We start from the raw sequence: 12,287 nt of genomic DNA, 5'->3' as shown, positions 1-12,287 counted from the left end.
GAAAAAAAATGACAACAATTTTTTACTTCCAGACACACCTTGAAGAAGAATGCAACCTCCACTGATAAACAAAACTGACAGAATGAGTATATGGTCTATTTTAGCTACTTGTATTTTCTGTATTTGGATTAGAGGAATACATAGGACTGGATGAGGTGTTAGAAGAGGAAAATTCAGTATTATTATTATTTAACTAGTGCTTTAGGGTTTACAGAGTGCTTTACAATTATCTCATAACTCTGGGAGGTAGGTGCTATTACTATATTTAACAGATAGGGATGCTGAGGAAAGACAGATTAAGTAATTTGCCTGTGATCATATAGCTAGTAGGTGTCTGAGACTGAATTTTAACTCAGATCTTCCTGATACATATCCCAGGATTCTATCCACTACCCTATCATGCTATTTCTATTAATATGGAAAGTTTAGAGAAATGTTTGTTCTTTTAGAGGGATTAGAACCTCAATTGTATGTAATGCTTTGTCACTGAAAATATGCTATAGTATAGATGTACTTCTCATTATGAAACAAGTGTTCTTTGAAAATTGTGTGTATTGAATTTTTATAATGATATTTTTTTAGAATTAGAAGTTCATTTTTATTATGGACTTGATAATGGGCAAACACGAACATTTTAATATAAAATATAGAAGGATTGTGAATGAAACAATTTCTCATCAAATTAGGTAACATTTGTTACCCAACCCCTTAGCACTGAGCTTGACACTTGGTAGGCACTATGTAAATGCTCATTCCCTTCTTCCTCTAGTACTTAGCACAGTATATGGTATATAGTAGATGTTTACTAAATGTTGATTGATTTATTCTATTTTTTAAAAGTATACATTAAGCACTATAGTAACAAAATTACTTCATTTCTCTGTTCCTCTTTCTGAATTTCCTTCTGTTCTCTTGTCCCCGTCCCACCTTCCCTTTTTTCTTCCCTCCCTTCCCTCCTTCCCTTTTTTCTTACCTCTTCTTCCTTCCTTCTTTCCTTCCTTCCTTCCTTCCTTCCTTCCTTCCTTCCTTCCTTCCTTCCTTCCTTCCTTCCTTCCTTCCTTCCTTCCTTCCTTTTCTTTTTCTCTCCAGACTACCATTCTGCTCTTTCAGTTATCATATATTTTAGTTATACTTAAATTAGTATCACCTGTTGGGATTTAGTAGTCTTTTGATGATCTTTTATGAGATATTCTAGTTTCAGTTTCAAGCAAAGTCTGGATGACTTTTTCAGCTATACAACCAAATCCTGATGAATGTGCGTGATGAATCCAGTTGAGTGGTTGCATTATTCAAATTCTCATTGCATATTTCCATAGGGCTGGAATCAATTATTATATTTTATATAACATTGAATAATGCAAAATCATTCTATGTGATTGCTTCTCAAAAGTGGTGATAGAGGTAGAGTGAAACAATTTCCCAAAGTGAAGAGTATTGGCCTGTGCCCATTGATCTACTCTTTTTTTCTAACTGTATGACCTGGTGTAGTACTTCGTTCATTCTAAATTAGGAGGTGGTGATGCCCAATGGTGGATAGGAATTTGCCTCTCAGACTCTCATCATCTCCCATCCCATAATAAATTGTTGACCCAGGTATGTGCAGGAAGAATCTGCTATGCTATTGCTCTTTGAAGTGAAACTCATTTTGTAGTTGGACAATTATATAACAAGTCATTGTAAAATATGATGAATCCTATAGGAATTATATTATGGAAAAATGCTATTTTGTACTCTGACTTGAGGTTTTCCTTAGAAGAGGCTTACCTTGTTACTTAATTGTGCAGATTAGTTGAAGCCTTGAACACCATTAGTGGTCTGGCAAAGATTTTTGGTAACCCATGTTGTTCTTTTCTTGCCTTCATGTGCCTTTTTTTTTTGCCTCTGTGTTTTGTGTTTATAGTCATCCATTTAGAATTAGATAGGACCGTGGACATTTTCTATTCTAAGACCCTTATTTTACATATGAGGAAACTGAGACCCAGGGTGTTAAAATGACTTCCTGAACATTATTCATTAAGATAATGATTGGTGCTTTAACCATTAAATTATCAAAGGATTACTTTATAGAGAGAGAAAAAATAATAGCAAAATTAATCTTCAACAACAAAAGATCCAAAATCTAAAGAGAAATGATGAAAAATAAAGTGGGAATAAAGGGGATCTTGGAGTGTAAGATTTCATATTACAATATGAAGCAATAAATAAGAAAAAAAAGCATTTGATACTGATCAAAATTTTTAAAGTCGATTATTAGAACAAATTAATTACATAACACATCAATAAATCTATTAGACTAATGTTTGATAAGATGAAAGTTTCTAGCTCAGGGGTAAAGGTTCAACATTTGGCAAAAAACACTGCAGAAACTGGGAAGCATCTTGGCAGCAATTTGGTTTAAATGAACACTTAACACCATATGCTACAAATAATTTCAGAACGATACATAACATAGATATATAAAAGGGCTATAAATTAGAGGAAGAAGGAAGAAATTGCCTTTCAGATCTATGATTAATAAAAGAGCTTCAGGCTAAACAAGAATTGAAAAACACAGATTAAAATAAGACTGATTACAGAAAATCTCAAAAGCTTAGGCACAAACAAAACTGATATACTCAGGAATATTAGGGCACAACTTAACTGGTTTTTCTGATAAATCACTCCTTACTGAGGTATATAAGGAATAGATTCAAATTTATAAGAATAAGAAGCAATGTACAATTAATAAGAGTTCAAAAGATATGAACAGATGATTTTTAGTTTTTAAGGGAAGAAATCTAATCATCAAAAAATGCCACAAAGAATGAATAATTAGAAAAATACAAATTAAAACATTCTTAGGTTCTGACTCATACCCATCAGATTGGTAAAGATGACAAAAGAGGGGCTGCCAGAAAATAGGCAAATTACAGCACTATTGTTGGGGCTGTGCTTTGGTTCAGCCTTTCTATACCTTTCTATTTTCTATGCCTCAAAAGTTTCTCAACTGCAAGCCTTTTGAACCAGTGAGATATCACTACTAAGTCTGTAATCCTGCAGTGATAAAAGAAAAAGGCAAAGGACTCATATGTACAATAAACATCTTAAAAATATTTATAGCAGTTCTTTTTGTAGTAGCAAAGAATGGGAAAGTGAGAGTGCCCATCAATTGGAGAATGGCTAAAAAATTATGTTAATATGAATATAAAACTACCATATATTAATATAATATAATAATGAATATAATAATGTTATATCAATATGTAGAGTACTTTGGGACCATAGAATTTTCAAAGGGGATATTTTCGGAGAAGATTTATATGAACTGATGCAGAGTGAAGTGAGCAGAACTAGAACAATCTCTGTAGTAACACTAACAACATACAACAACATCGTATAGACAAACAACTTTGAAAGACAAGAATTCTGATGAATTCAATGGTCAAATATATGATTACATATTTGGAGGACATATGAAGAAGCAGACTACCGATTTCCTTTTAGAGAAGTAATGGACTCAGGATTCAGAATGAGATATACAAATGAGGAAATTTGTTTTGTGTAATTATGCATTTTTTTTTGCAAAGGCTTTTCTCCCAATGGGGGAGGTGAGAGGGAAAAAATATATGCTTTTTAACTGAATTAAAATAAAATAGGAGTTACCCTATTTAAAAAAAGATAATGACAAGACTAGGATTTGAAACTAGTTCTTCAGCCTTCAGTTCCAGTGTTTTTCAGTTTGCAACAGTCCAGGAATATATTTTACTACAGATACATTAAAATCCTTTTATAAATTGGCATATCGTTGTGTATAATTCCATTTTTATAGTGTATAGTATCATTTTTCAAATAATAAATGCCTGGTACGACAATTTGAACCATTGAAATAAATGTGTTTATTTCCCCTTAACCAGCCTTTAAAAAGAGTTTCATTGTTATATGTTATATATGTTAATTACATGCAAACTTAGCATTGATTCCTTGTTATGACACTGTAGGTCTAGAAAACATTCATCATAAGACAAGTCTGTCTTGGATCTCACCCAATGGAGTTTATTTACCAAAATACCAAAATGATCTCATTGTTTGGACCCTTTGGACAATACTAATAATGAGTTAGTGTATTTCAGATTCTTTGAATATGGTCCAAAGTAAAATTCTAACTGCCTTAAAATTTATTTTTTTCCTGTTTTCCTCTAAATTCCCCTCACCATCTGCCCCCAAACACACACAAAGCTTTTTCTCCATAATTTCCAAAAAGCTTCTTTTCTAGAACTAGAAAATTTGTTTGCTCCAAAATGATAAGCCAAGTAGGACCTTAGGAGAAAGAATTATGTACAATTACTAAAATAATTATCCACATGTTAGATAATCATAGAATCAGAAGATTTTAGAGTTGGCCAATTGACAGTTGCCCTTGCTTTTTTTTCCACATCACTAATAATAATCACATTGGAGGCCTACATTTCACAGTTGCATTAGCACAGAGTGGGAAAAATCTTTTGGCCCAAATTCACTCAGGTTAGTTTATCTATGCCATTGGATTATTTTACCACAGAAATAGAGGTTTGGCTCCATTTGTTGGCACTTTGCAAATAAAGGACTGTGATAAGTGGGTCCCAATGTAAAATATGCCCACTTCCATATTCTAAGAGGAATTAATTTTTATTTTCTTCCTTTTCCTATTTCAGATGTGGTCGTAAATTTACTTGCAATCCCAGTAGTCATTTGACTCTGTAGCCATGTGTGCAAACAAGATATTGGAATGAATAACTAAATAGGCATTAATAATGTAAGCTCATTGAAAGAATAGGGATTGTTTCATTTTTGGGGCATGAAAATGTTATGATGTGTACCTACAGTGCCAGGGCACAGAGTAGGCACTTAATGAATGTTCAGTGATTGACCAGAGGTCAGTATCAAATTCTCTCATCTGTAAAATGAGAGGGTTGGATTTTGGCACCCCTAAAATCTTTTTCAGCTCTAAATTCATGATTCTATGATTGAATGAATGATGATCAGGACAGTTGCATTTAGAGGTGAAGCTCTGATTATAATAATAGGGCTAAGCAAGAACATGAGCATTGGTACTACAGAATTGATTATATTTGGGAAATTGAACACTGCAGTTTTATTGCTATAGCTGGAAAGATTTCTAGGTGCATTTCAAACAATATTCCTGAATAGAATTAAGGTTTAAAAGATTGCTTCAAAAGCAGTGGTAAGCTTTTCAGTGATTATTGTGCTAATCTAGAGATCCTAGCATGATATAATAAATTCTTAGATGCATAGAAGTGCCTGTGTTAATTATTTATCATCTTGCTCCAAACTTGTACTGGTTGAATCTTCAAGTCTAAAGATGAAAATCTTACTTTCATCTATCAAATCCCACCATAATCCATGGAGAACAACCTCTGCAGGCTCCTGTTGCAGTGGTAGAGTAGAAATCCTGTTCTCAATACTTGATAGTAGAGAGAGAGGATTCTGCAACAAGCCATGTATTATAAACTGTCAGGGTGGGATATGTTTCAAGCAATTTATTAAAGCCTCAAAGGAGTTAATCAGTTTTCTATTAAGATTTTCCTGTATTATTTCAGAATAGTCTACTCCATAGAGACATTCCATTTATAGTAGCCTTGGTTTTAGGACTCAGGTAATATTTGCTCAGCAGCAGATGTAGAAATTATTTCTGTAGATGCCAGTATAACTTGGCTAAGATCATGGAGAATTCACATAGATAGTTTGTCAGTTGAACAAATCAAACTCCATATCTTAAACAAAAATGTCAATCATCACTTCTATAAAGTGCTGATGCCACCTGCTGCCATGGTCTTAACAGAGCTTGTCGTAAATGTTGTTTAAATTTACAAAGAACTTTGAAGTGGACACATACTGCATCTTGGTTTGCTTGTTGTTAGTAGATACTTCTGGTTTACCCTAAACAGCTGGAAGGAAAAGTTGCCAGATCCTTCTTTGTGGAATGAATTTTGCATTGATGAGGTGTTGGGTGGGTGAGAATTGCTTGCTTTTTTCTGTATGGTCCTGAGGTACTAGTCATAAGAATTGACCGATATTATTTTGTTCCTTCATCTAGACACACTATTTTGGCCTCTGGTTTCTTAGCAAGAGCCAGCAAGCACGATGGGTGGAGCTCGAAAAACCTCTGAAGAAGCAGCTGGACAAATTTGCCAACGAGCCTTTGCTTTTTTTTGGAGTTATGTTCTATGTGCCAAATGTGTCACAGCTTCAGCAGGAAGCCACAAGGTAAGTGCATTTTCCTTCTCTGTACCCTAAAGGAGTGATGCAGGGCTCAGATTGTGCAGATATGTCTGAGCCAGGAATTGGAGGATGCCAAGATTTAAATAATTCCCTTATAATCTTAATGGTTTTATTTTGAACGAAATGGTCAGTTCTTACATTTCCTAAGAAAGTCAATGCAAAAAAATATCAAGTAAAATCAATGTGTAATGTGTCTTCCTTAGATCAGGTGAAACTATTTTGTAACAGGAAGCTAATATGTTGGCATTTTAAGGTGATAAAATGAATTTTTAAAGCAAATGCACAGTTAGAACTAAACATGAAGCCATGTGATCTTTTAGTAGTGGGGGTTGAAGACATTTGCCCAACTTCCAGATTGGGGATAAGGTTCTAAAATGCTGGCGAACTAGGGAAGCACAATATTCAATAGGCAAAAATTGTTTCATAGGGCCCCTACTTAATTGAAGGAGACTTCCATTTGGGGTTCTTTTGACAGGAGCATAGTGTTTTTCCCTGAGTAAAAAAAATGAATTCCTTTTTTTCCCATGCATCTACAACCAATTTCTTAATAAGTAGTCACCTTGAAAAGTTAAAGGGCCCCAAGTGTAAAACAAAGCAGTCAGTGAATAAATTGGATATTTGGATATTTCAGATAGAAAAGAGAATAGCATAAACCCTTCTATCTCATCTTTGGCACACATCATGAGAACCAGTGATCCTGAAATAAATGACAGGTAATAGGCTTAGAAGAAGAAGATGGCTCACTATCTAACTTTGGGTACATAGTCATCCTATATGCTGGTTTCATCATTTTGTGAGATGATCAGGTCACAAATAGAATTCCGTGCCCATTTCTATTCACTACTCTTTAGATAAACATTAACATGGTAGTCCATTTGCTACCAAGGGAGTGTGACTTCCCAGAATGGTGAGGGCTGTAAAAATGCCACATGAGAAAGGGTTGAAGGACTTGGGAGTGTTTAACTTAGAGAAGAGTCCACCTAACATTGAAGGACAGGAAACATAGAAGAAGTCTTTAAATGTTTGAAGGGCTATCTTGAATGTGTAGAAAATTATACTCAACTCTGTTCTTTGGAGCTAAGAAAAACTAGAAGAGTGAATAGAAATTGTGGAGATAATTTTTTTATCCTTATAATTCAATAAACAGAGGAATTTAGCAATGGAATGAAACAAACAAAATTGTGAGACCCTTTCTCACTTGAAGTTTTCAAATTGAATTATGGTGGCTATCTCAGGAATCCTTTAAAAAGGCTTTCTTTATTCTGAGACAGACTAGACAAGAAGACCCATTCCGCCTATAAGATATAAATGATTAAATATCATTGCTACCAGAATGTGCTGTCATCATAGTTATTATTGAGCTTTAACCAAAGGGGCCTTTAAATTTCAAGTTTAGTTTAGGATAATAATTACTCATGGTAGTGAGGGAAAAATTTCTATTTCTCTGCTATACTTACTGTACAACAGAGCTGCTTATATTATAGAAGCAGGGGACCTGGGGTGTAGGATGAACATCCTAGCCTGAAATTCAGATGTTTTTTCTGAGAGTTTTGAAATTGTATTTTGGTTTTCTTGGTCATAATTACACAGAGGATACTCAGACCCTAGCTGGAAATGCATATTTCTCAGTGTGATTCATTCATGTGGTGGAGAGAAACCTATTAAATATGAATCTGAAGATTTAGGAATGCCTGCTGTGATTTCCTTTTTTTGTCCTGAAAATGGAGGAAAAGGAAAGCTTCTCTACCTCCTCTCTCTATTTCCTGTTCTGCCAGTTAGCAGGAGGCCAGTCAGCTAGGGTGTTAATGTTGTTGTTCAGTTGTTTCCAACTCCATTCCCAACTCTTGGTGACTCCATTTAGTGATTTCTTGGCAAAGATACTGGAGTGGTTTGCCACCTTTTTCTCAGCTCATTTTACAGATTAAGAAACTGAGGCAAATAGAGTTAAGTGACTTGTCTAGGGCTGCAGCTAATTAGTGTCTGAAGTTGAATTCTTGAACTCAGGAAGATGAGCCTTCCTGTTTCCAGGCCTGGTATCCTATCCACTATTTTCTTCACTGCCAATTATAAATGTTAGAAAAAAAGAGAGGGAAGAGGGAATGGTATGTTCCTCCCATACCTGTAGTAAAAATTGCCTTATAGCTTTCTGAGATGCCCCCTTAGCATAACATTCATACACATAGCATTAATGATTCTCTAACTTAGAGGGGAACAAAGAAGGACCATATAGGAAGGAATATTTTGAAAACCAGGCATCGTCATTACCATTTAACCCATTAGTGTGGTTTTTACTTTTGTCAGAGAGGGTCCTTGAAAGATATTTGGTACTCAGAATACTGGAACATTAAGGGAATTGCCTTTTTTCATTGTGGTTCAGAAATTTGGAGCCTCTTGAATCATAAGGGATACCAGTAGCCTACCAAGCTATGCCCAGGGTTGTATTAGAAAGGTTGGAGAGATTGTATTGGAAAGCAAATAATTCCACAAGAAGTAGGAAATGAGGTAGAAAGAAGAGAATGAAAGAAAATGGAAAGAGGAGATCATGTTGGCAACTAAAGTATGCCACCCACAATTTCCAGAGGCAGCAACTTAGTACAATAGAAAAAGTACTAAATTTGGAGTCAGGGAATTTTGTTTCCATTTGGTACTGCACCATCTCTGGTGACCTTGGAGAAGTCACTTTAACTATCCTCAGTTTCCTTGACTGTGGAATGAGTGGGTTGGATTAGGTAGTTACTAAGGGCCCTTCTATCTCTGTTCCTTAAAGGTTTTGTTTCATAGTACTGTACAGTAAGTTAATGACTTCTGGAATAGTATATTAGGAAAAAACTCTGCTTGGACAAAATGACATTCCAGAATCTTCAGGCTTTTAGGTTTCATAGTTACGGCCAAATTTTTGAACTCCACACATGTTACAGACTGCTGCTAAGTAGTCATCAGGAGCTCCTGGGAATCTGAGCTTTCTTGGGAAGTTTTAGCAAACAGCTGTGGGCTGAGTGGAATATTGAAATTCTCTACCCATCATTGCATCCAAAGAGAAGCTGGGGGTGGGTGCAGAATTCCAGAGGAGTGCTTCCCAGAAGGTCTAAACAACATTCATTAGAAACTAGTTAATGAATAACTCTCCAGTCATCCAGCTGTTATCTGAGTTACCCAGTCACAGGTGGAGATGGGCTTTGGCATCTCTCAGAGCACCTGGGATCTGGAGAGTGTCTGACATAAAACAGTTAGTCTTTGTCATGCCCTGCAGAGTAAAATATTTGCATAGATTAGAAAGAGAAGTCTGCCTTTCATTTGTGGGTAACCCCTTGGAGGAGACAACCATTCAACCATCTGTGCTTAAAAAATAAGCCTTTGTCTGTAACCAACCAAACTTGTTTTTACCTAACAAATGTTTGCAATGGTCCAACTCCCCCAGGTTGAATATAACACCATTTTCTCTAGCATTAGCATGTCTAACCTTATCTCCTCTTTGAATTGGGGGCAAGTAGTCCAGAGCTGATATTGTAGTCTCTGGAGTGTATCTGTGAGTTGGTGCGCATAGACATATAGATATGATCATAGATTTATTGGGATACAAAAGAAGACACTTGAGGCATAGTCCTAGTAGTGTTATCCTTAGTCAAAGGGGATGCACAATTTAGGTACTTTGTATCTCTCATTGCTTCTCTAGGTTCTTTCCACTTTTCAAAAAGATACTTTGCCTCTCCCTGTACTCCTGCCTTTAGAATCAAATACAAATCCTCTGTTCCCTAGTATACAAAAATATTCAAAGCAGCCTTGTTTATGATTTTTTAAAAAGCTGGAAAGAAGTTATGGACCCAACAATTGAGGCATGGCTGAAAAAACTATGGTAAGTGAAGATAATGGAATATTGCTATACAATAAGGACTGACAATCTGAAGAATTAAGAGAAATACAGACCAAGATGTCATGAAGTAACAGAATGAAGAAAGAACCAAAGGAATGTCATGCGTAACTACAATAATGCAAATGAAGTCAACAAGGAAACGCAATAAAACTCTGGTCCAATATAGTGATCAGTTTTAATAATAAACTATCAGAGTTAAAGGGCACATCTTTCTTTGCTGTTAATAATTCATATTCTATATGACTTTTATTTGTAATGTGGTGGGGAGAGGAATAAGTAATGTACTTTGTAAATGAGTTTAGATATTTCTTAGGAATAATCATCGTGTCCAAACAAATATATCCAAATAGGAATTTTTTGAAAGAAGAAAAAAAGATGAGAGGACAAAAAAATAGAAAACATAATTATTATGATAGAATACAATGATAGAATAAAGCATAATGCTTTATTTACATGTATGTATATATATATGTATATAAATTTATATACACAAAACTCTTGAGGTTTGTTGAAATGATTTGGAAGATGGAAGCCAGGTGGATTTAGTCAAGAAAGAATATGAATTCAAAAGATGAATAACCCTTTAGGCATCTAGCCCATTCCCCACAGTGTAAGATTAATTTCCTCAAAATTTGGTCATGTATCCACTCTGGTTAATATGATTCAACTGAAGGCTCCCCCCACTTTATTTTCCATTTTGCTTTTTATCCTTTTCACCACCAATGTTATTGTTTGAAAAAAGGACTCTTGTTTAAAAAAAAAATGCCATCTTCCTCCCCTGTCATTCTGTTTCTGACTCAAAAGGAAGATTTCTGTAATGTGTTTTAATCATTTGCATAGCAACAGTCTTCTTATAAACACATGGGTTTCAGATTTTTCTGGACCCTGAAAGAAAAGATGGTTTGTAAGATGTGGAAGAATTCTTAGTCAAACAGAAGTATATTTAATAATAGCAAGCGAGAGCCAGGAATCTGTTGGCAGTGGCCATCTCTTTTTGTTTAGCTATGAGGTTTTTCCAAGTTTTCCCTAGTGAGGAAGTCCCTGCTTGATTTCTTAGGGTTTTTTTCCCCTTCATCAAAACCTTTTATTTCTTCTTATTTTTGAAGATTAAACCTTCAGTTCTTTACCCTTAGTTGCAAGAGTACATACATAGTTACTGTGTTTTCAAATTTGTTTGGTAATTTTCAGAGAAGTATTGTTTATTTTTTGCATTAGTCATTGCTACAGTGCCGTATTTTTGTAGTATTAGATAGCTTCTCATTGTCCTGCTGAGGTCATATAACATTTTTTCTATTTCCAGCACTTGTTTGTGGACTCCATGCTAATCTCAGAATATTTGCCTTGTTGATATGTGTGCCCTACAGATTTCAAGCAGTGTAATTACATTAGCCCACATAGTCACTGTACTTGGCAAAGAAAATCCTAGACTCTCATCATCAGTCTTTATAGATCAAAGGGGTGCATGTAATTGTTGGGGATCCTTAAACATACACTGGCCTCTGTTACTTCTTGTATGCACTTTGATTGTTTGTCAGGTTGGTCAATAACAACTGCTCTTTATATAGGTGTTTAAGGCTTACAAAGTTCTTTGCAAATATTATTTCACTTTGTCTTCTGTCTTCACAACTCTAGAAAGTAGATGTCATTATTATAGGTTTTTTTACAAATAAGGAAACTGAGGCAGACCGAGGTTAAATGACTTGCTCAGGATTGCACAACTAGTAAGTGAAGTCAAATTTTAACTTGGCTCATTCCAATTCCTGATCCATCAAGAACTTTATTACTCTATTCATATAAAATAAATATTACTCATTGATATCTACATTATAGGTATGTACATATATAAATATATGTGTGTAATGCACATATATGTACACACATTTATATAAATATCAATGAGTAATATTTATTTTTAAAGCAGAATTAAATTTTAGAATAGATTATAGATACTTGTGTGGTAGTGTAATACCTACTCTTGGGGAGGCTATGACTGGTAGTCACTTATGTTCAGGAACTATGAGTTGTAAAGGTCTAAAGTTGATGGAGTGTCTATACCAACTCCAATATCTAATTTAGTTCTGGGAGTGGGGTTACTGTGAGGGGAAAGAAGGAAGCTTACTAGGCTGCCTGCGTAGGGCCAAGTTTGTCCAAACTGGAA

The 12,287-nt window shown here is 35.0% G+C and overlaps 1 protein-coding gene across 1 annotated transcript in view; it reads left to right on the top strand.

Moving 5' to 3' along the window:
- PTPN14 (protein tyrosine phosphatase non-receptor type 14) overlaps window positions 1-12,287 on the top strand; it is a 176,816-nt gene that overhangs the window by 48,179 nt on the left and 116,350 nt on the right. The window contains exon 3 of the mRNA XM_044674715.1: window positions 6,074-6,243. Within this exon, the coding sequence (XP_044530650.1) occupies window positions 6,074-6,243 (170 nt within the window). The remainder of the gene's footprint in view (window positions 1-6,073; window positions 6,244-12,287) is intronic.

This window comes from Gracilinanus agilis, chromosome 4, assembly GCF_016433145.1.
Source record: "Gracilinanus agilis isolate LMUSP501 chromosome 4, AgileGrace, whole genome shotgun sequence".
NCBI lineage: Eukaryota > Metazoa > Chordata > Mammalia > Didelphimorphia > Didelphidae > Gracilinanus > Gracilinanus agilis.
Note: the sequence above shows the minus strand (reverse complement) of the source record. Positions and strands in the feature narration are given on the sequence as shown.